Genomic DNA, 24,768 nt, shown 5'->3' on the forward strand with positions numbered 1-24,768 from the left:
GTTTTCTTTTAGTCCGAAACTGTCATTTTAAAAGTTGTTTACCTGATTCATTCACGATTTATGTGAATATGTATATTTTGAAATCAGTATGTCAGTAACATCTTTGCGGTCACTTAGAGGATGGTTGACATTAAAATGTCACAAAATTGAAATGGGCTGACAGCAGCTAAACAATTTTTGTATTTTTAAATAAGAGAACATGTAAGATCCAGCTGGATGACTTGAAGACAGAAAAGACAAAATAACTCACTCTCAGACCTGGAGCTCCAGCCAGTCCTTTCTCACCAGACTTGCCAGGCTCACCCTAAGCACAGCAGAAACAAGATGCAGCAGTTATTCTCTGGACTGTGGCTAATTTCTTTGGTCCTGGCTGTTCGGCAGGACTCCAGTTGTTCAGTTGTTGACTTATTTTTAGAAAGAACAAATAAAACAACAAAGACAACAAAACAAGTTCTATTTGCCCAAAACCTATTAAACTGAAAAAGCTGAGCATCCATCCCTATATAGACACCATTTTTAGCTTGGTTACATTTATATTATTACTCACAGTTGCTCCCTTCGGTCCAGGGAATCCCATGACACCAGGCTGTCCACGAGCTCCTTGTGGGCCAGGGGGTCCAGGGCGACCGTCCTCACCAGGAGCTCCCTAGACATGTACAGTCAAAGAGTCCAATTAGATAATCTAAGCAGCATACAGTATGAGCAATCACGTGGTCACAATAACATTTGTTACGGCAGTTGTGACTCTCAGAGGTAGAGGGGGGTTGTCCACTACTCAAAAGGTTGTGTTGCTGGCTTGGGCTGTAAAGCACACTCAGATAAACGCTATATAAATACAGTCAATTTACCATTCCATTTAGAAAAAGGAAAATCTGACAGTGGTGGTGATGGGGGAATGTTCCAACAATGGACGATGTTAAAGCACACTTGGATTTAGACTGAAAATGTGGAATGGAGAGGAGTAACGCACATTCAGATCGGGGTCTATCAGAGAAAAGTCCAGCATGGCCTAAGGACATGCAACAGTTACTCAATTTGTTGAAATTTTCCTTCCTCCTAAATAAATAAACCCCTCAGGGGTAAACTAGGAGCTCTAGCAAAAAAATAACAGCTGACATAGTCCATGAATCATTATCAGCCTGCCCATATGCCACTCCTTCAGTCAGTGAGTCAAAAATTACTTTATGTGTCAGTAAACCATAATCCATTTAATGAAATATTTTCCCTGTACAGCAAACAGGGAAACATAACTTTCATATAGCTAACATAAAAACGTTAAAATATGGGGAAAAAAATGTCTAATCATAGTGAAACACTACCTGTCATGTCAAGTATTTTAACTTTACCTAAAAAATATGTGATTGCAGTGCATGATGTATGCACGGCAACAGCCAAATAGTCCAGACAAACGGGGTGTAGGGTACACACATCCAAGAAACTTCTACAGGCGGCAGATCAATGAGCAAACTACAGGAAAGAATCACACACGCCCTGACTGAAAGCTGTGTTTGTGTCTACACCTAAATTGCTTGTTCTGCTTTGTCATGGTGATTTGATGGTACTTGATGAAGAGCTCATCAGATCAAAACGTTGCTCAGCTAAAATTACTGGGAGCTATTAGTGGGCAGATTTTTTGTCTGATTCATGCCAACACCTAAATGGTCTAAAATGTGAGCCAAATGAAAATAATTCAGTTTCACTGAGGAGTTTTGCTGTTAATACCTTAATTGGAATTTCACTTAACTAAGTAATGGATTAGACGAAAAGCAATGAATGAAGCGCTATTCACGAACAACAGGAGCCTCTCCAGACTTCATCGCTCTAATATCCAAGACAGTGAAGCCTGCTCGAAACACAAACACCACTGGGGATGAGCCTGATGGATAATGTGTGGATAAATCTCCTGCAATTCAATTTGATGAAACCACCTATGAGTCATCACATGATGAGAGCACATTTAGTAAAATTACAAGTCTCTCCCCACTTGTGCCACATGTAATATTAAAAATGATGCAGCACACCGCCGCTGGGCGATGATATGTGCTGTGTGGTTATTGTTTTGGTTTACAGACAGAAACACAACAGGAAAAAGTGCACTTACAGAAGGTCCAACTTTGCCTTGAGGACCAGCGTCACCAGGGCGTCCAGTCAGACCCTGTCAGAGAAGCACAATATAAACAGACGAAATCCAGATGAGTCATCTGACATTCATATGCAAACATGTGCTTAAGAAAGGTGGGAGCATACGGCACCGCAGGAAATGGAATTTACACCTCTGATTGGCCCTGTGTGCAACAAGCAACAGTTTCAACACCTACTGATGGAAATAACTACAAGCTAAAATATGAATGAGAGCACATTTCAGGTTACTGATGTTTATGGACTGTCTGCAGTTGATTTTTTAATACTTCTTCTCTAGTGATTATATAGGAATGTGAACAACTACTTGTGTTGCTGCTAGAAAATAAAATCATGCCAGACAAATGTACAAATCCTTTTCAGCGAACAGGATTTGGTGACTGTGACATTTCAGTTAAAACAAGGGATTAAAGGGTAACTCTGCTGATTCTGAATGATGGCTTACATCAGTACTTAATAGAAAAATGCAGAAATTGCATTTTTTGTAATAAGATAAGATAAGATGCTTTACTGATCCCGCAGTAATGTAGGATTCAGTGATTTTTAGATCTTGACCCACTCAAAGTACCTGCAACAGTAAATCTCTGGAGCAACTCTTGAAATGTTCCTTTATTAGATGCTTATTTCTTAAACTAAATTAACCATTTAGAAACTCACTGGATTATCTAAAAATGTACAGTGAAATTACAGAAAGCAGGACACTTATTCTCGAACTTAACCTTGAACCTTGAACTCGAACATGAATAAATAAATGAATAAAACGACTGTTTGGACATACATGGTTTTCACAGGATGGCACAGATTAGGACTTGCCACATCATCAGCTAAAAAAATAACTGTTAAACATGTGTTAATTAATGTGTTTAAATACTACCAAAAACATTTTATCTTAGATTACAGCAATAAAGCCAAATTGTGAATAAATATCTTTAGCTGGTAAAGCTGTACTGGAATCCATCGAAGAATCACTGATCATTTCCTTAATTCTGCACGTTTTTACAGCACATTTCTGCAAGTCACCAACTGCCAGATCTGCAGTACTAGGTAAGGGAAGAACTTACTCTGGCTCCAGGCAGGCCAGACTCTCCAGGCCGGCCAGGGTCACCGTTAGCACCCTTGGAACCACTGGCACCAGAAGGACCACGCTCACCAGGGGCTCCCTGTTTAAGAGAGAATAAATCAGGATGTGATCACTCAGTCAGTCACTAAGGAGGCAAAACAGTTCTTAAACCTCAGAGGAAGTGGGTTGAATTGAAGGGGTTTCCTTGACCCGCTGAAGAGAAGATGAAATCCTGACAGATTCATTTTGGGATAAACGAAACTGTGCGGGGTAGATAGTGTTAAATGAGATGCTGGCTTTGCCAGCATTGGACATGTAGGTCACGAATGCATGGTGGGCGCTATGCTGCCATCTTGTGGTCATATGGTGGAGTTACATGTATCACCTATTCTTGAACACAAACACCAGATGATTTGCTCTTCAGTGGAAATATGAATGATCATGTCCTTCATTAACTCCTGAGTAAAGATGCTGATCTGAGTTCAGTGTGAAGCCTGAAGAGGTACTTCACTCATTACGGGCCTCATCAAACATGTTATATCAAAGCTGTACACCATCTTTTTGCAACTTGATTGAACTTTGCAGCTTGATTTAAGAAAGATTATGAATTAATGAAGTGAAAAATTATCCTTCAGACATGCCATCAGGGATGACTGAATCCGTCAAATTCTCAATGAAATCATTTACCAAAATTATTTTAAGGGCTTTAGCCAGTCATGGTTTGTTTTCTAACAACCAATAATTTTTTACTAATTCTCAATTAATCAGTTCTAGATTATTTATTTCCAGTTATGACACATATCTCCATCTCATTTATGCTGTTTGTTATTTGAAATTCAGCTGAAATATGCATCAAAGCTTTTATGCACACTATTTTGAAAGGCTCTGTCAACTTATTTTCTCATCAGGTATTTCATGTTTATATCTATATATACATAACCCTGACATTTACTGAAAATAGTTACCAGGCACCAGATGTGAACAAAATCAACAGGGCATTTAACAGTTTATTCTATTGTTATCTCTGTGAGCAAAAGGTTGGAATATTCAGTTCTGCAGACATTTTGCCCAATTTGTGTATCATGCACTGAGTCCAGTGTAAAGGACAAATGAAAAGTATGCACACAGCCTTAATGCTATGTGGAAACTGATTCATTTTCTGACAAGATGGAGATCCTGTACAGCTCATGTAGTGCAGAATAATTTCTCAAATTCTGCAGGGACTTATGATGTTAAACTCTAAACTACAGCACTAGACTAGCGAGAGCTGTATGAGTCTGAGTCTGACTGAGTCAATACCGAGTGAAGCTGAATTACAATTTATGGTGATGCAATTTGTAAGCAGTCCTACAGTTTGTGACAACATTGTGACTGAGTGATTCAGAAAAGTTATTTTCTCTCTGAAGCAAATAGAAAACAACTGAGAATACTGAAGCAAGTCATTCCAAATGCAATATGCAGCAGATGGAGTACGTTAATTTTCAGATCCATGACTATTGACGCATGAGCAGTATAAATATCTTTATCTCTTCCAAGTTTATTTTGTCTTTCAGAATACATTTTTTCCCCCTACAGCAGTAAGAAAGCCTTTGCTCAGGAACGAGTGTAATTGTTGGCTGGTGATACTCACTTTGGGACCAGCCAGACCATCTTGACCAGGGAAACCACGATTGCCAGGGGCACCCTAGAGAGGAAATACAAAGCCAGAGCCACAGTTATGGTTGTAACAACAATATCCAAATTACTGAATCTCATAATGGCCCCTAACCAAGTTCCCAGCTGCTGCCATACAACATAAAGAATTAAAAATTAATTAGATTGAAATTAACTTCATTAAAAATGTAGAAGCTGTTTCACTCTCACTAATATTATTTCCAAATTTGTAATATACACATATTATCAACAACAACAAAAACTTTTCTAACTAACTAAGTTATGTGGAACAAAACTTTAACAAATGTTTATATTATGAGGCTTATAACATGAAGACATTTGGCAGTCTTAGATATATAAAACTACACAAAGCTGTTGTTCTTTAAGATTTGTTTAAGTTATAAAATAACTTGTTGTCAACCATAAGATCTACTTACTCTCTCTCCAGGAGGTCCAAGGGGTCCAGCAGCACCGGGCTCACCCCTGGGTCCTCTCTTTCCTTCTTCTCCTTGTGGGCCGGGAGCTCCCTGAAGACCAGCTGGTCCCTGGAGATCACAATGGTAACAGACCATGTTAGTACAGGATGAAAGAAAGATTACAAAAAGAAAGAAATGAAATCTAAACTGATGACTGTAAATATTGCACATGCAAAAATTAATATGAGGAAACCTGTTACGTCACATGAGGAACTTTTAGAAGCTCTGGGTTCCTTCAGATATTTTCATTTGAGTTATCAAATCTGCTGATTTCAAATTCAACTGATCTTCAAAGTGACTCTTGTCTACACTTATTATTTGGCTAGATGCTGCGTTTACAGTAGATATCAATACAAAGATTTAGTTGAGTGCGTGAACAATTAGGAAATAGAGAGACAAGTAAAAGCTCAAAACAAAAAACAAAACTCACAATTTCTCCTTTGGGTCCAGCCTCTCCCTTGAAGCCTGGAATACCTGGGTCTCCCTGCACGATAATGAACAGACAGACAGATAGTGAGAAAGAGTAGAAGTAGCAAGGGGTTATTGTCTGTTCTGTGCTTTTATTTGGAACATAAAGTACATGATAAACTGATGAATGATACAGTGAGTACATACAGATGTTCCTTTGGGTCCAAGAGGTCCAGTTGCTCCCTGAGGCCCGGGAGGCCCACGAGGTCCAGGGAAACCAGGAGCACCAGCAATACCAGGAGCACCCTACAGAGAAACAAGAGAGACAGACACATGTGATCAGTCAGCTGGTTAAACTGCACAATAAGTTATATGTCAGTGTGTGAATTCTCCTTTGCTCAGTGTAAAAAATAAGATACTTCCCCATTGTTGGTGAACTGGTATAAATGCTGCACTATGATATATATTATACTAATTATACTGTCTACTAAACTAACTGACTTATGAGAAGAGTCGCATCTCAAGTTTTCAAGATGTAATAGTGAGCTTGAAGGGAATTTGTGCTCTTCATGGTTTCCACTACTTCTTGTACTTTGGTAATTGGAGAGGTATTTCAATCTCACTTTCAAATGTATTAACCATACAATTTATGTACAATATATGACTTCTGAAACTGAGCTTGTGTGAAGAATGTAACCTGAACTTCAGCTGTACGGTGGCTAAAGTAGGTGATAACTTGAAATAGAGACACATAAGAGTTTTATACTTACAGCTGATCCTTTGGCTCCGGGGATACCATCAGTACCAGGGTTTCCCTACGGGGAAGAAGAGACAAAGGTTCTAGGAGTGACTGGTCCGATGTACCCTATCTGTCATTAAAAGCCTTTCAAGCTCTGGTCTCTGAGTGCAGTGAAATATGTATCACAAGAAAAATGTTAACAAGTGTAGCTCAGTGGTGTTGGATATATTTAAAACCATATTTATAATGTAACTGCTCATTGCAGTGCCTCAAAGTTATGTGAGTCATGACAGCAAGTATTTTATTTAATTTAATGCGTTGCTATAGTTCATATGCTATGTTTTTCCTTTTAAATACGTGTCACTTACAGAAGGACCAGAAGGTCCGGGTGATCCGGGAGTGCCAGACTCTCCACGAGGTCCCTGTGCACCCTCAGGTCCACGAGCACCAGTAGGACCAGCTTCTCCCTGGTTAGCAACACAGAATGAAGAAGATAGACACAGGTCAATATGCAAGCAAAGATTTTGGGGAGTTCAAATACATACAATAACTGGCAATCAGCTAAAGTATATAATAGAAAACAAGCTGTAGATAGTGTAGAATGAATGAGGGTAAGACCAGAAGGTAAGAAGGTAAGACCAGAACTTAAACTGAATACACATAATGTTTAGCAAATATTGTTGCAAAGACACAATAGACCGGAGCCTTCAGGTGTGGAGACACATGTACACAACCCTAAAAGTAGAAATACACAAAGGCATTTCTATCAGTCACTTGAAAAGGTATTTCAGGTGACAAGATCAAAAACGGTTTCAAGTGTTAAACTGTGAAAAACTGCAAATAAAAGTGTAAAATTAAGTTGGGAAACAGCTGAAAAAAAAAAACTACTCAGCTATTGCTCCTGTGTCTGTAACATTAGATGAGAAGGTGTGGAGTCAGAAGAGTGTCAATAACATAAAACATTACAGTGTTTTTTTTCATTCCAAGATCTATCATACCCAAACCCTAACCCTCATATTGTGAACAAATTAATCACAAAAGCACGAGAGCAGCCCAGGAATAACAAACTTTAACTGATGAAACGATAAACGAACGGGGTGTGAAACTAAACCTGCAGATGATCACTATCACTGTTGCTTGGCAGCAGATGATTGACACTTGAGGCAGGTTCTGACTGACTGTAACAATTTATAAACAGTAACGCATATAGCACAAGGCACATAGTACAGGCTTTGACATATGTATTCAAAATTATATTTTCAATAGTGTATAATCATCTAAAACTAAAAATAATTGTGTTTTTGTTACCTTATAAGGAATCTTTTACAATGACAGAGGAAGCAGGTTCTGATCTAAACATACTGCACTGCCATGTTTCTACAGTAGCTCAGAAGGGACAAACCAACCCTGGCTCTAGCCGTCACATTTTTGTTAGAGGAGCTTGAGGTGAGGGGCGTTCAGTTGGTTGCAGAGTTTAACCTTACTGCTACATGCCACTAAATCTTACGTACTGGATCTTTAAAGTGTCACTGTTAAGGTAAGAAGGAACATACTGTACATAGTGATCAGACATCCTGAGGAATTTGTGTCCTGAATTACAAACAGTTGTCCCAGAAACCCAAACCCTGTCCTTTTTGATTAGTTATAGCCAACATATAATACTGATTGCTGTGAAATATTCGCAGCGTTTCCCATTGATCTGTTTGTGGCAACCCACCACAACAACATTGTTTTACTACTTAAAATGGGTAAAATCCTCATTATAGACCTGTGCACAACTGATTCTTCAATCACACGCACATGTGGGAGAGCTCAACAGTCAGGCAAGCGTCATTAGCTACCCCAATTAATTTGTTTTGAACATTTCCACACTTCAATCAGTGCTGCTGTGGCAGCTGAAGCAGCAGCAGACGGTCAGGAAGGGACAGCTAACAGTGAGGAGAGACATGCAGGAGAGGAGGACGACAACAGGTGAGACTGACAGCATTGTGTATCGTTCAGTTATTTCGCTGTCCCAATGTATGTGGCAATTAAAATATGCGCAGCGGAGTGCCTTGTAAGTGGTATTAATTGATGAGCCCTTTGAGACAAACTGCTTGTAAAAATGGGCTATACAAATAAAGTTGACTTGACTTGAATGAATGAATTTTGTTTGGAAGTTTGGTTGTGCCTCCTTCCACGTGTCTTTATGTGACACACACTTGCTTTATTAATCTTCATACACTAATTGCATCTAAATTCTGCTACTGCACTCACTGCAGACCTTAAGCTCATTGCCATCTGCTGCTTCATGATAAGAGATTGGCTGCTGCTTGATGATCGTAACATTTAAGTGAATAATGTTCTGCTTTATTTTCACCTGCTGATGAATATCAGGTGGGTTTAGGTCCATCTCAGTTCAGTAAATGTTACACGCCACACATCGACAACAACATTAACGCCTGAGTTGCCTGACTAAAATTAATTAACAAAGAGCACATCATCTGGCTTAATTAAAAATAAAATTGCAAACCATTGCACAGAAGCATATTTTGTGGCACACCACTGAAATTAGAGTTGAATGCTTATAAAACAGTAGCATTTAGACAAACAAAACAACCTTGACAGCTGTTATAAAGTGCATTAAAGAGAGCCACTTCACTTGCATAATGTTTTGCAGACCATCTGCTTCAGTACAAAAACAGGACTTGGGCTGCCATTCAGAGGAGCTATGGACACTGTCCAGAGATTTTACCACACTGGTGCTATGCAGCTTTTCAGTGAGCTGATGAATGAAATGCCTTTGCTATTTCTGCAGCTTTGTAGACTTTGCAGACTCAATAGTGTGACATAATAGAATCTCTAAGTGTTTGCATTGACCCTTTCTTTTCCCTAAGCCTGCTGTTAAAGCCAATATTTTACTGGCTCTGAAACTAAAATGAAAAGTGGGACAAAGAAAGGAACATCTGCTAGTTATTTTAAGTTATGGAAAAAAATTCTGAGGATTTGAGAGCCAACAGTTTGGCTGTTGCTAAATAATACAATGCCAATCAGAGATGGGGAAAAAGTTGTCTCTGTTCGATCTTCTCTGTCCAGGAACATGGTTTGTTTAGTTGAGGATCAGTTCAGTTTTTTTGTCTAGATAGCTTTTTATTGTGTTAGTCTTGGGTCCTATTTGAGTGCAAATCTTGCTGCTAAAATGAGACTACATTTCATGAGCTCCAGGAGGTACAGCACAATAATGTCATATGAGTCTTTTAACACTGCTCACCACGGGACGCTTCCCAGAGTATTATGAAGCAGGACGAACAAACAAATTCACACTCAGGTTCACAGACTCTCCGCTGACAAACATCAAGTGTTATGGATGTAAGCTGATAGGATACATAAACACGCACACAGACAGACATGGTCACATACTGAGCTGAGTTTGCCTTGATTGCTTCAAGGGAATTTTGTAAGGAGATACTCAACTTGTAATTCCTAAAAGATTTCTCAAACTATCAAGGGGCTCAAAGAAGAAAGCAAACCACCAGCACTGGGCCCTGGAGCACAGAGCTGAGCCTGTCTGCCATGCAAGAGGAATAAATCAGATGCTAAGCAGAGAGAGACAAGAACAGAAAGACAGTGAGAGGGAGTGAAAGAGGGAGAATAACACTTTTAAAACACCCTCCTCCCCAATTTTCCACACAGATGGAGGCTTAAAGCATTTTTCAAGCAGCCTTCTCTAATTTCACTACAACATTTCAACTTGTCCCTACAAAATCCTCCAGGAGCTTTGTGCCACCATATTCTTGATATTAACTTATTTTATTTGATTCAGGATCTTACTATAACTGCATAGAATTCGCAAAACGCACTTTTTTGCAAAGTTGTAAACAGAACTTTTTTTTTCCCCAAGGAAAAGTTCAGAGTAAGTAGGCCGGAAGTTCAGCGATGCTGGTTAGTTTTGTCAAAGAAAGGAACAAACACACTCAAGACAAAGTTACTCTAATTCACGGAATAAACACAAAAAGGCATGGATGATAAGGGGGGTTACTGTTCAGGTAACTTGTGACTTACCTTTGCACCAGGAGAGCCAGGGAAGCCTGGAGCTCCAGAAGGACCGACAGGGCCCTACAGAGGGGAAAAGACAGTCTTTTCAGCTGCTTAGCTGTTAATCACTGACACATTCAGGTGTAGAGACTACTGTCCTATAGTAGCAGATGTGTGTGGGGAAGGATTTCATCTACAGTATTTATTAGTCAAGCCAAATAATGTAAATAAAAAGAAAATGATGAAATGAATTAAATGAGAAAATAAAAAGACTTACTGGGGGACCAGCAGGACCGGGCAAACCGTCGTTTCCACGTGCTCCCTGAATGAACAAAACATTTTTAACACAAGGTTTTAAAAACTCTGGTGCTTTTCCTTTCATGAATAATTGAAAATAACAGGAAACTGGTACAAGGAAGGAACAGACACATTAAAAAAAAGACACAACTGATATATTTAGGGTAATTTCTTTGAATTACAATGCAATTATTTACAAGTACCAAATACCAATGCCTCTGTTTGGATTGCATTAAAAGGAACACCTTTTGAATTATTGTATACCCTAAAAATATGCCCCCTAGCTCAGCAGAAGACACTAATAAAGCAAAGCAAAGCATCGAATCCACCTGTTGTGAATCAGGAGTTAAGTTTTACACATAAGTATGTCACTCACAGCAGCACCACTGGGTCCAGAACGGCCTCTCTCACCAGGCAAACCACGAGGTCCCTGTGTGTGTGAGGGAGAGAGGAAGAATTTTTGTAATCTTGTTACCATTATTAATGACACTGGATTTGTACATCTATTTTCGTGTTCACATGTTGTTTCCGTGATGTCCCGTGTTACACACCATTGGTCCAGGGGCACCACTCTCTCCAGAAGCACCAGCCTCACCCTAAGGAGAGGTAAATGTAGCTGTTAGTACAGCACGGAAACCTTAAATAAAGACAGCCTATTGTTAGTTATCTTGGCAACAGCTACTCTTCCTGGAGACAGTATGCAGTCTGTGTTTTGGTGGAACGCTCACCAACTAACTATCAATGAAAGACCATCTCATTACATTGTTACTGAGGTTGTATTTTGATGTGGTGCATCCTTTTAACTTGGTTCACCACCATCAACGTGGAGAAACATACATAAACAAACAGTGAAGAGGTACCTTAGTTAACTGAAAAGCAGTAGCTACAAACACATGGAATAATATCCTACCTTAGCCCCAACAGCTCCAGTCTCTCCCTTTGCACCATCAAGACCTGGATAGCCCTATAAAGAAAGAGCAGAGATGGTGCACAGTTAGGAAAGTGATTGTGATGGCACAATCAATGACTCGACACTCTTTAAAATCACGAATAGACAACAAACACACTCACTCTGTGTCCCTTGATGCCAGGCAGGCCAGGAGTTCCTGGGAATCCACGAGCTCCCTATGATACCACAGGAGAGATGAATATACAGCAGAGTGAAAGATAAATGTATAAAATAATTCTTCCAATGGGGAGGAACCATCAGTACATCAGGACAGTTTACTTGGACGCTAAAAGGTTTAAAACAAGTTTTAAAGCAATCATTTCCATTAGGTTTTGGCTCTAGTTAATATTGGCCACATGGGATCCCTCTGACTCCACAAAAATGCTCTGACTCTTGGCTTGAGATTATCATTAACTTGACAACGATGACTAAATTGTTATAGAATCTGTCATTTTTACTGTCATTACTTATGGATGAAATTATAGTGGAAATGGACTAGGGAGCCCTTAGAACCTCCACAAGGAAGCCTGTGGGCCCCCACATAGACTTATCTTTAATTTCCAAGGTCTAATCGATGTAAGGTCAAATGTAAAAAAACACTGACAAACTGAGGTGATTACGTTATTCTGAAGTGACTATCAGAGAGACAAACAAAGTAAAACTTTAGAGTATATAAGGAGAGCAAATTGTTCAGCTCTCAGAAACAGGATGAATCAGCAGTCACAGAGATCTCACCTGAGGTCCAGAAGGTCCACGCTCGCCTGCTTTGCCAGGTTTGCCAGACTCACCCTGAAATAGAAACAGAGGGGAAGAGAATTATTAAAAAATCACGACTTTCTTGTAGACACGTAAAATGTTGAATACTTTATTGTAAATATAAAGTGATAGTGAGGCAGTCTAGTGGACACACTGTGATATCTAGTGCCATCATGTGGCTAAAAGTAGGAATTACATTTAAGCAATAAATATGTCCATTTATCTTGGACTTTCAGGTTGACTGAAAAAGCAGTGTGAAATATTTCACATAATGCCTAATGTTGGCTACATTCTCTAATGAATGTATTAATGTAAGCCCCAAATAAAGATGATACAGGATATGTCCTATAGTACTGTCAAAGTCGCTGTGTTAGCTTTACCCAGAAGTGCAAAAAACATAGACTGTGATTGAAACAGTACAAACAGAACAATAATACTGAAATCCGGCATTCCACATGGCAACACAGCAGCAATAATACCAAACAAAATATATCAGGCAGCGTATATATGGCATCAAGATGTCAAAAATAACAGACTCAGAGTTAAATGCTGCAAACTCGAATAATTTAGCTGAGTTTGTAAAAATACTACATTCAGAGCTAAAAAGAGCCCAGCAAAACAATTTCTAAAGGAGACACTCAATTTATACTTCATAATATTATCCATGAAACAAATACAATGGCCAGGAATGGGAAATTAATTGATATTTGAAACTGATATAATCATTTACTTTTGCCACAGTAGGTGGAGTCTGCACACATGAGAATTTATTTCTCTTTTGGATGGTTTTAGGTCACATTTCAAGGACATTCAGCACAGATGCTGATATTTTCCACAGCAGGTGATATCAGGACAGTAAATACACTTCACTGCATGTCAGCCTTGTCAGAGTTACTTTAAATCTATTTACAGCAAGTATTACAGCAGTCTTTTCCACAAACACTTACATCATCTCCAGGTTTTCCAGGGGGTCCAGCAGGTCCACGGGGACCCATGGGGCCCTATTGTAAAAAGAAAACAGGGAAAGGTGAGACACAGTTTCCATTCATGTCCAACAGAGGGCAACGTTACATACTTCAGACTTGCTGCTCTCTGACAGTTTGTAACCAACAGAGATGACATGATTTTAATTATCATTTTAACTGTGTGAGTGGCTGTTAATCATGTACTTTGTTTTCTAGTTAATGTAGGTCTCTTTGTAGAAAAGCACATAGAAGAATTACATTGATAAAATCCTGAACAACAATGAAAGTATTACGACTCTTAGTCAAAGTATTTTTCAATGAGAAGAGATCAGAATGAGTAGAATTTACAGGCAAGATAAGACCCAAACGACAGACCAAATACTTCAGTATTCTTATCCAAAATTCTTTGTACAAAGTTCAGATGTTTTGCTCTTTTTTCTATTTGTCTGCCAGTTTCTTTCTCAGCTGTCTCACTCACTCTCTATGTTCATATGTCTATTGGTTCAGTTATCAGTTTTCCCATATAAACGATCTTTCTCTGTCATTTTCTTCGCATTAATCTGTCTGGCTTAAACAGGCAGGAAAAGAAACAAACTTTAAGTGCTAATGCTGGATGATATATGAAGAATGTATTCTTTGTCTCATTAGCTAATTAAAGGCATCTTTTTGTTAATTTTCTGTTTTAATGGAAAATATTGTTAGTCTAACCGTGTTAGACTAATTATGATTTTAAAAGCTAAAATTATCTCTGGCTTTCACAAACACATGTGACTCTCCTACAACTGTCAAGGAAGGAAACTTGATTTTAATAGCACATAATGATGTACTGCAACACCTTTAAAAAGAAGGGCACCTCAGAGGCTGCATATCTGAACTCCACAGGAGCAGATTAACACAGCAGAGGGGAGACCCTGCGTCATGTACCTGCTGAGGGAACAGGGGAGGGCGGGTAATCTGATTTCTGGAAGCTTAAAGGTAAGTCAGGGTGGAAACTACAGGAAGGGTAAGAGAGGTGGTAGAGCTGGGGCAGCAGGAAGGGAGAAAACTAAAAGTAAGGTCTTCTGTCTGGTAGGGACTTACCTAATGAGAGATATGAGGCAGAAGGAGAGGTTAGTTAGTAAGATGTGTAAAGAAAGAAAAAAGAAATATTGAAAGAAATTTGCAAATCTGCTCCACACAAAGTACAACAGAAGTCAGTATGACAGCCAGTTCAGTCATCTGCTTTAGTACCCAGGCTTTGGGATATTGTAAACTGACTGAAGAGGGCTGTAAATGTTGAAACTGAAGGAGCTGGCTGCTCAGATAGATCAGGATAAAGAAGTTAGCGGTCAGCAATGAAAGGTTAGAAAGTGTTGGGAAACTTGTAGTTTAGTTACAGTACAGCTAGCAGTGGCTTAAGTTTCCACACGAAAAAGTGAGGAACAAATACAGTGTGCTTGCAATGACTCCAGCCTAGCTGTGCCTCAGAGTCATTGTCATCTTTTACAGAGTTAAACAGATATGAGAAAGTAGCCAGTCGTGAAAGAAAAGAAGTGGAAGGAAACGGAGAGGAGGTTTAAAGGCCATAGAGCGAGAAGAGCATTTGTAACAATACATGTAGTGTGAACACGGATAAGAACCATAGAATCATACTCACAGATTGTCCAGGCTCTCCAGCCTCTCCTGGGTTGCCTTGGAAACCTTGTGGGCCCTGGGATGTACACAGAATAGAGAGGCTGTTAGATGAGAGTGAGTGACTTTTTATTTCTTTTCTTTGTTACAAAGAAAACAGTGTTAGTTACAAAAAATGCTAGTTAGACTAGGGTAGGTCAGATCATTCTGAGCTGACTGCTCAGCCAAATTTAGGGAAACTGCTTTAGGACAATCACAAATCTGAACTCATATCAGAGAATACTCAGGTTTTAGTTTTTTTAAAACAACACTTAAAACATGGCTAAAAACAAACAAACAAACAAACAAAAAAACAATCTGATCTAAACCTTTGTATTGAACTGTTTTTCAGCATGGGGACTATGTGATATATATTTGGTACGATGTTGTTTTATATGTTTCTTATGATTGTACAGAAGAAACTGTACTGATTTCAGGTTTGTATTGTGCTGTATTGTTTTTTTCAAATAACAATGTAAATGACAATTATGGTGAACATTAAATTAATCAGCATTTATTTAAATTGACATTAAAGTCATATTATAATCAAAAATGTGACACAATTAAGTGTTTTTTTTTTATTTAATTTTTTTTTTTACCAGGCTTTCATCATCTTCAGTGATAGTAAACTGAATGTCTTTACATTTTGTATCAGTGGTCTGACAAAACCATCAATTTGAATACATCACCTTGTGCTTTTGGAAATCAGGATGGGTGTATTTTTTTAGACTTTTGATCTCCCCAAACAATTAATGACTCTATTAATAATTAATTTATCAGCTCAAAATAAATCCTTATTTGCAGCCATACATGTGACTTGTAATAACAACTAACTGCACTATATCTTTTGTTTCTACATTACAAACTACAGTTAGTCAGAATAACACTACATCCCTGCAAATGTCTTCTCGTTTTAGAAACTCTACCCTGTTTGAATCCTACCTAAAAGGAGTCAAAAGTGTCCAAGGGGAAAATACGTCTCCTTTAATGTGGGCTCAGGGAGAGAAAAACCATCAGGTTGAGGCACGTCAGCTGGCATTGCCTGCAACTTAACAGCTTTACTCAGGAGGCTGGGAGGCCTGAAAGGGCTACAGGTGGAGCTCGGTTGCGGGCAAGAGCAGAAAAGGGTGTGTGTGAGGGTGTAAGCCCATAGGCTCTGTGAGCGCTCAATTGACAGGTGTTCTGCCGCATGTCCGGGTTGGGCATAGGAAAAAGCCCTGGAGCCTGCAGCTGTGAGACAAAAGTATTCTCCGTGTGTCACCTTCCTCCGGAAAACAGTTGCAGTTAAAACAGGGCTGTGTGTAAACACTGATCCCTGTCGGCCTCGGGTATCCCCGCTTTGTTGCCAAAGCCACTGGTCATTTTTGGGTCATTATTGTCATTAAATACACTTTGGGGAAGTAGACTATGTGGCATATGTACACACAACCTCAGCCACACTACAATTATGAGATTTAACAAAGAATATAAAAATATGAATGGGTTTCAACGCAGGATCTCATGGAGAGGTGCACCTGGCAAGTGTGCTGTCTGGGGCATACAGGAGGTACTTACAGGTGCTCCGGAGGGGCCAGGTGGTCCTCTGGGACCCATGGGGCCCTGAGGGAAAGAGACAAGATACACAACATCAGGATAATGACACATAGTCACATCCTGCAACAAGACACATGTTGAAATTACACAAACACATAAAACAGTCTAGTACACTCATATTTTGTAGCTTTGAGTGTGCGTGTTATGGAGAAAGGGTTTTGCCCATTTGAATTCTGTGAGAAGCTGTAAAAATAAATATCACCTGCTTCGCCCTGAAGCTGTAAGAAACTAATTGTCAAATCCATAAATCATTTAAAAATTCCTTAGCGGCATTTAGACTTTCTCTTGCTCTCTGTCTGTCTGTCCCTTTTCACAGTCAACCCGCCATCTTTCTTCTTTCATCTCCTTCCCCCCCGCTGTGTGTTTCCGTAGTTCAAAGGTCACCAGCGATAGTGCTGCACTGTGTGAACTCTACATGACTTTTTACACCTTGACACAGATTGAAAAACAACATACCAACACTAAAACTGTTTGGTTTTATGGAAATGTTTCATCACTAAATGTTTCAGGCATCAGAAGAGCAGGTGAGATTTCGTTGACTAAATTCTCTCTGACTGAACCTTAATCAGCTCTGCAAGAACTTCTGGTTGGAGTCACACGCCAAAGTAATTTCTACTTCAACTTCATGCATCATTACTCAAGAAGAGAAAATCACATTCCGTGAAGGTGATGAGCCAAATCCCTGTTACCTTTTTTCTCTGCTTTTCTGTCTTTCACGCACATACACAAAGAACATCAGCTGTACAAGGAACCATTCGAATGCGAGCACTGGTGTCGCTTTGGTTTAGATTAACAGCTTTCCTCTTACATACAAACATATCCTTCTCAGTAGATTCGCCTTTACAAACCCACATTTTAGCATCATGGTTGTGCTTTATAAAATCAAGGATGGCAGCCAAAGAAAACATCACAGCACGGCACAGCGGTCCTCAGAGGCAAATGAAAGCCCCCTTTCAGTTGGTGTGGGAAGCCTTTACCACAGTGGGTAGAAACGTATCAATGGAGCTCTATATCTCCAGGACGCTTGAGTTTGTTTGAGGGATGTGCGTACGTGTGCTTATGTGTGCGTGTGTGCATACATTCGAGTGAGAGCTTTGTTTGTGTGTTTGGTATGTAGGTGTGCGGATGTGAGTTCTGCTTAGGCGTATAAGGGGTTGTAAGCTCGACTTGATTTTCACATCAGTTCAGTCTTTTTTTTCACTGCTCTCTCCCCGAGCAGGCTGGTAAACACCAAAGTAAACGTAGGCCGTCTACGAAAAAGACTTCAGTGTTATAGTGAGCTCTTAGACAGACATGGAGGGACAGTGAAACCACAGAGACTGCTGCTAACTGTGGGGATCTGATTGACTCCAGCCACCTCCATCCCGTCTGTCTCAAACCTCTGGCGGGCTGAGGCACTGCCAAGCTGCTCTGCAGCTCTCTGAACCAAAATAGCTCCCAGTGTGCTCCTCACTCCATGCCAGCTAAAGGAGTGCGGCTGTGGTTTTTCAAGGGCTTGAAAACAATCAATGGCTGTTTCCTCTATTTATAAAATTACCCTTCTGCTCTCCATGTGAGGTGTTTATTTTCCATCAGGACTGAAGAATTTGCCATTTCCTTTCTCCAGCAAAGCAGTGCAGACGGTTTTTTTCCTCTTAATTCTATCCCAAAACCATTATTACCATTATATATACCATAAAGGTGCTACAAATGGCTGGGATTTGTCTGGAGTTGCTAATCAACTTTGTTTCCTCCCATTCTTGATGATTTTAAATCCTACATGGGTATCTCGACTCCTGGTGAAGAATGATGACGATGGTTCATGTACGGAAGATGTTTGTGCCCCTCCAAAGAGGTAAAAGAACAGGATCAGCCACAGAAAAGCAGCACTGGGACTGAGAGAGATTCAACGTGTCGTTCAAAGACACTTCAGTTGGACCAGCATAGATCTTTAACCCAGGCCTTAGGGTGGAAAGTCTGTATAATCGTTTCTCTTTGCTCTTGATCCCTCCAAGACTGTAGCATCCACGCAGATTTGTAAGAACTTGACTGCAAAGAAAAAAAAAAGAAAAAGGGGGGGGGGGGGGGGCAGGGGGGCAGCAGGACTCATCATCACTTGCTCACCATTGGTCCTTGCATCACACCCATCTGTGCGCCGCCAGCCTTCTCATCGAAACCACCAGCCATCTGAGCAGCAAAGTTCTGGAAAAGGCAAAAGAGCAGAAAGCGTAAGACTTTATTTTAAACCAATCTATTCAATGTTTTTTGATATGTGTTTATGATGTCTCAGTGAAATGAAGCTTTTGAGGTCATCTGCTGAATTGAAAAAATGTCATATTGACTGCAGGGTAAAAAATCTACGAAAAAATAATCAGAAAAAACGCTTCAAATTACACCAACTTTAAAAGTGAGCTTTAGCTGTGTTTCATGAAGTCAAAATGAAGCATTTATCTTGGAGGTCAGATGTGTTGTCACTGATTTGCAGAGTTTGGATGATGCTGTTTCACTTTGGCAGTGGAGAGAATAAGCTTTTAACAGACTGTCAGCAGCAGAGCTTATTATGTGACTCCTGATGCAGACATAGGAGAGACAGAGGGCATGTGAACAGTTTTCATCTCTCTTGCCTTCACAAAGAGTCTCCTTGTTTCACCCCGAAAAAGGCTTTCCCTTCCCCTCCCCAAATCTATCATACTACGTCCTGCCCTTCCACCTCCCCTCCCCTCAATCCACCTCCTCCCTCCTTTTCTCCTGCAAAGAATGAGAGGCATTTGATCTATTCTCCCTCTCTGCATCTACTCGCTGTTGTCTTTCTGCTTCCTCCCAACGCCAGCGCTTTCCCACATCTTTTGTGTTCTTCATTCTTTCAGCCTTTGCTCCATTTTCGCGCTGCTTATTCCACCCAGTCAAAGTGAAGCCATTCTTGGATTCTTGCATCTGTGTTGAAGCTGTCAGCTCCATAGTCTACAGTGAATGCTTACTCCCTTCTTGTCATGGGATACTTACTCCACCAAGGCCAGGGGGTCCATTAGGTCCTGGAGGCCCAGGGGGGCCAGGGTTTCCGGGGGTGCCAGGCTCACCATCTCTGCCACGGGGCCCAGGGCTTCCCTGAAATAAAGAAAATCTTCTATTAACTTTATCGAAAGGACAAGATTATGACCCCAAGTTAGGTCGTAGTGAGTACTTGTCATTTGCGGTGACTTGTACCAAATCATCAGCCTGATTCTCTAACTGAGGAGACCGAATGACACCTTAACTATACCTCAAACCTGTGTATCATTTGGTCCATACAATATGAGCAATAGCAAAAAGGAGAACGAAAAAGCTCATCAAAATTTCCCAAAGTTGAGGCTGACATTGAAATGTCCTGTCTGACCAACAGTCCAAATCCAAAGATATTCAATTTATATCATAGAAAAAACTGCAAATATTCAAATTTGATTCATTTTATTCATATTCATTTACTCATAAGTGATTAATTAGTCATGAGTCATTTGACTGAAAGTCATCCCATGTGTCCCATCCCAATATTATTTTCATATAATAAGCCACAGATAAACCATATAAACACATAAACCACAGACTTTCTAAGAGTATATGAGAGCAAAAACGTGTTAAGTAATAATTGTAACAGTTCAGCACTGATTAATTCCAGGCCTCTGTGCCAGTATTTGAGCTCGGTTATACTTTGGATAAATCATTACACAGTTGCTGGCAGATGATACACCACTGGACTACATTTGTCAGATACTGCTGACAGAAGCCTAAAGATCAGCTCAGCCTTCTGAACTTGACTTCACCTGACTTACATCAGTGATTCATCAGTACTGATGTTTGTTTATTTTAACTTAATCAAAGTGGACATTTAAAGGTAAAAAGAAAACACAATAAAAGCTTTAATATGTATGCCAAATACCCAGTTCAAAACAAAAAACTGACTTTTTCCATAGAGGTTGTAAAGAATGCTTATGATTTATCAGAGTAAATCAGACTACCTGGCATACCTCTGTGCATGTAGTGACAAATTACCCTGCAAGGGGATCCTGAGCAAAGAATGTGCTGAACACCTAAAAGGCTGCTTAACCTCTGCAGCCACCATGTTATTCAATATGCATAACCAAGATGACTACGCAAAACAAACTCCTCGCCTGCAGCCTATATAACATCCAAATGTTGTTAAATTAATGCAACGATCAAAGACAGGTGAATGTGACGACACGCGTTTTCCCATACTGACAGACTGAGGCCTCAGAGAGATGCAGGGGTTTACATTATGAGTCTCCAACAGTCCCACATCTGTTAAACAACCCAGACCACACAGTCTAATGGAAACAACACATGACTAGTTAGACTGAGCTGCTCAATGAAAGGCGACCATTCTGCAAACCTGCAGATAGCAGATACACCCCAAAGAGCGGAAGGTATCAGATTCAATAGGATATACTGCATTTCTTAACGGAGAGTACAGAGTGTTGACTTAGTCTTTGGTGTGAAAATGACACAAGACTTGAACACTTAAACTGACCTTCTCTCCCTTCTCTCCTCTCAGTCCACGGGATCCTTGCTCTCCTGGTGGGCCCTGGTGAACAGGAGACAGTGAAGGAGTCATTAACTTCAGGTGTCTCTCAGAAGAAACAGCTGCAGGTTGTGAACTCTGCTACTGTTATGTCAGATCAGTTTACATTTCCTGTCACTTAAATGACAGTTAAAGGTAATTCCTGGTTACTCTTAATGTAGTTTCTTTCTATTTGAATTCTCTATGCAAGAACCAAATTGTAAAGAGCAGAAATTAAGGAAAAATGCAGAAAAAAAGAATACCATAGGGCCAGCAGGTCCTCTTGGTCCTACAACCTGTGCAGATAAAGGAAAGAAAATTAAGAAAAGATGCCATTTATCTCCTGTAAAATGTTATTTTGATGTCATATAAATGAAGTATATTGTGTGCAAAAACTGAATACTCTTTAAATTTAGACCCACTACTAAGGCTTACATGTACCAGATGTATTTGCACGTGCGGGGTTTAGGTCTCTTTGCACTCAGAGGGGCCAGGGGGCAGCATTATCTTTCCCCATCAGAGCAGGCTCCTTAATTGCTAATCTCTTCGGGCAAAGCATTATAAGAAACCTACAATAAACAAGGCCCTCTTATTTCCTGCCATGAACTTGGGTTCACTCAGAGGGGTAAAGTATTTCCAGGTGCAGTTCTGCAGCCAGCAGTTTACTCTTTCCTGCTCTCTCTTCTTCCACCTCCCTGGTCCATAACAAGTTTTACGCAGGATTGTATTGAAGCCTTATTGTGCTTGGCTGACTCCCTGATGAGTCGGCCATAGACCTGCCTCCTCTCTCTCTGACTCACTCCTTTCTTTCTAAGCCTGGCTGTCTTAATATTGAGTTATTCTGCTAATCTCTTTCATTCCCAAAAAACTCTTCTTACACACATCCAAAGCCAGGGATAATGTGCTAACAGTGGTGACATTATGAAATGTACTTCAGTACACGTTTGTATATCTTGTTTTCTTTTTTTTTTTTAAATTTAGGTAAAGAATCTGAATACTTCCATCACTGGCTACCCATAAGGGCATGTAAATGCTTCATGTGAGGATGAAAGACATGTTGAACATTTTCAAGAGGGGAAGGATAGAGGATTTGTTGTATTTTTTAGTGCTGTGTGGTGTCAACTTACATCGGTAATGTCTCCGGGTTCACCTTTCTGACCCTGATGTTGAAAAGGTAAAGCATAAAAACACCAATTAGATTGCAAATAAAGATTTTCAAACATTTTGCAGTTATCTGTTTTATCTGGCATATATTTTGTAATCCTGCCCCTAAAGAGACTGTCTAGGACACCTGATGGAAAATTAGCAATTTGAAACTGGTCAGGTGCAAAATATTGAGTATAAGTATCCCCTACAGTATCATGAGACGCATAAATATGGCACACAGTGTCAAGGAGGAAATAAGTATCATCCATCTGGCAAAGCTCTTTCATATCAACGTCTCATCTAAATCCATAAACTACATGTCCTGCAGTGCCACTATTGGTCTGGAATAGATACAGATTTAATTGCAGGTGCTGGAGAGCTTCATTTCACACACACAAACACACACACACACACACACACACTGCATCTTAATATCCTTTAGTGTCTCACCTTAGCTCCAGGAGTGCCTGTTTTGTGGTCAGGCAGAGGGGAGAGACAGACCACAGTTAGTGAACAGATAATGCACAAACAGTCCATGAGAGTTATAAACCGCCCCCTAAAAACCTAGAACATATACGTGTTGATGGCTGATTGTGTTTTCCTAAATTAAACTACTAAGAAGACCACCACCAAATCATGTTAGTGGTACCCAAAGAGCCCATCAGTATTGAAAAAGTGTTGATTGATTCACCATCTTAAGAGCTCAGAGCAGAAGCAAAGCAGCTAGGGCATAATAGAGAGCAAAAGTGTTGGAATATTAGATCAGATGTAGGCTAAAATTTCAAAGCATTATAATCAGCATTGGTAAGTAGCAATGTTATAAATTATAAATCATGACTTTGTACATCTATTTTTATAGGTACAGGGCTGATTATTAATGAAAATTCTTCTAAAAACAAGTAGCCGTACAAGGCATCTGTTAAAAAAAAAAGGACTATAAATCTTTACTGCACTTGCAGTACTTGACAGTGTTCAGAGTTGGCAATCTGGACCCATTTTGATTTAGATAAAAAGTACTGACATTCAATAGTCAGCCCTGTTGGTGGTGGCTAACATAAAATGATGCTATATATGTTACACATGTCATATGAAGCATTTCATTTAGCCTTGAATGAAGGATAAGCATTTTACAAAGCGTTTTAAATCCACAAGCATGCACTGCAAACAGTGACACTTCTGACTTCACTCATGACCGCTCCTCAAGTGGCTTTGTTTGTATTTCCAAAACTCCTTGTTTATCAGGAGGTGACGGCAGCTTTAAAAGTTCTCAATAGCTCCTTCAGAAAGCCCCAATAGAGTGGCACAGTTTTTCTTGCCATCAGATCTGCAGAAATCCACAGAGGATATAGAGTAGAAATGCGAGGCTGTGTCTGCTTGACTGAAGTATTTCCTTAATGACTCCCACATGTTTTCATGATACTCAAGGAGGGAGAGAGTATTCAAACAAGATGGGGCCAAGGTGAGCCAGCTATGGAAAAATGAAGTTGAGGTAGGATTTCACTGAAAGTCTGTCAGATGTGCCACTGTTGTTGTTTATTTCTTATCATTTGTTTGCTTTGGGGATAGAAAACGGTATTCAAATCAAAGGCTGACATACAGTAAAGGCTTGATTTAACAGATTAATCTGAAAGCTAAACTGCACCTGGCCAACCTTTGATTAATACCAAAATGTCATTTTCTTCCCAAAGCAAACAACATGATCTCATGAAGTAATTTATTTATGAGAGATGTGAGATAAATAAATTACGACCAATGGGTGGTGACTGGTCAGCAGCGCAGATGGGGCAACACTCTCCAAATGGGATTTCAGGTTTGGGGCAGTCTTTTAGCTCCTCGCAGACAATCTCGTCACACAGGACAGCTCCAGTGTCACAAACACAGATGCGACAAGGCTCTGGTTTCCATACGTCCTTGTCGCTATAGCGCTGTCCATCTTGTATACAGCTAAAAACATCCTCCTCTGTGTGTGAGGTCATAGTAAGGGACACAACCAGAGGCCCAGGAAGGAAGGTGGTGGGAGGAAAAAGGAGATTATGCATCAGGTATAAAAATGTGTTACTCATAAACAACTATCTCACTTACTGTAAATAACAGTACATAAATAAATAATCTCTTTGAGATATAGACTCTAACTGTGGTTATCTTGCTGTTTATAATGGATGACAAACAACACATTTTCTACAAATAAAAAATCCACTGTGGTGACAAGGTGGACAAGGTGCTGAGGATCATCTGCACCAGGGCTTCACTGAACATTTATTTTCATTATTGACTGTTCTGCCAATCATCTTCATGATTCACTTTGTCCACAAATGCCAGAAAATAATTATTATAATAATCACAATAACATCCCACAGTCCAAGCACTTGATGTATTCATATCACATGTTCTA

At 39.8% G+C, this 24,768-nt stretch overlaps 1 protein-coding gene across 2 annotated transcripts in view; it reads right to left on the bottom strand.

Moving 5' to 3' along the window:
• The window catches only part of col2a1b (collagen, type II, alpha 1b), a 46,007-nt gene that overhangs the window by 17,634 nt on the left and 3,605 nt on the right, over positions 1-24,768 (bottom strand). Inside the window, exons 2-28 of one of the 2 annotated variants that reach the window (XM_046383276.1) lie at positions 24,127-24,336; positions 22,827-22,843; positions 22,358-22,390; positions 21,494-21,526; positions 21,201-21,254; positions 19,682-19,783; positions 18,803-18,880; positions 16,661-16,705; positions 15,093-15,146; positions 13,439-13,492; positions 12,471-12,524; positions 11,858-11,911; positions 11,697-11,750; positions 11,338-11,382; positions 11,163-11,216; positions 10,767-10,811; positions 10,517-10,570; positions 6,844-6,942; positions 6,507-6,551; positions 5,944-6,042; positions 5,759-5,812; positions 5,290-5,397; positions 4,830-4,883; positions 3,201-3,299; positions 2,102-2,155; positions 548-646; positions 251-304 (exon numbers count right to left, since the gene is read on the bottom strand). In XM_046383276.1, coding sequence (XP_046239232.1) covers positions 251-304; positions 548-646; positions 2,102-2,155; positions 3,201-3,299; positions 4,830-4,883; positions 5,290-5,397; positions 5,759-5,812; positions 5,944-6,042; positions 6,507-6,551; positions 6,844-6,942; positions 10,517-10,570; positions 10,767-10,811; positions 11,163-11,216; positions 11,338-11,382; positions 11,697-11,750; positions 11,858-11,911; positions 12,471-12,524; positions 13,439-13,492; positions 15,093-15,146; positions 16,661-16,705; positions 18,803-18,880; positions 19,682-19,783; positions 21,201-21,254; positions 21,494-21,526; positions 22,358-22,390; positions 22,827-22,843; positions 24,127-24,336 — 1,805 coding nt within the window. The remainder of the gene's footprint in view (positions 1-250; positions 305-547; positions 647-2,101; positions 2,156-3,200; positions 3,300-4,829; positions 4,884-5,289; positions 5,398-5,758; positions 5,813-5,943; positions 6,043-6,506; positions 6,552-6,843; positions 6,943-10,516; positions 10,571-10,766; positions 10,812-11,162; positions 11,217-11,337; positions 11,383-11,696; positions 11,751-11,857; positions 11,912-12,470; positions 12,525-13,438; positions 13,493-15,092; positions 15,147-16,660; positions 16,706-18,802; positions 18,881-19,681; positions 19,784-21,200; positions 21,255-21,493; positions 21,527-22,357; positions 22,391-22,826; positions 22,844-24,126; positions 24,337-24,768) is intronic. The other variant, XM_046383277.1, reaches the window with a different exon arrangement.

The sequence above is a fragment of the Scatophagus argus genome, chromosome 3, assembly GCF_020382885.2.
Source record: "Scatophagus argus isolate fScaArg1 chromosome 3, fScaArg1.pri, whole genome shotgun sequence".
In the NCBI taxonomy this organism is placed as follows: Eukaryota; Metazoa; Chordata; class Actinopteri; family Scatophagidae; genus Scatophagus; species Scatophagus argus.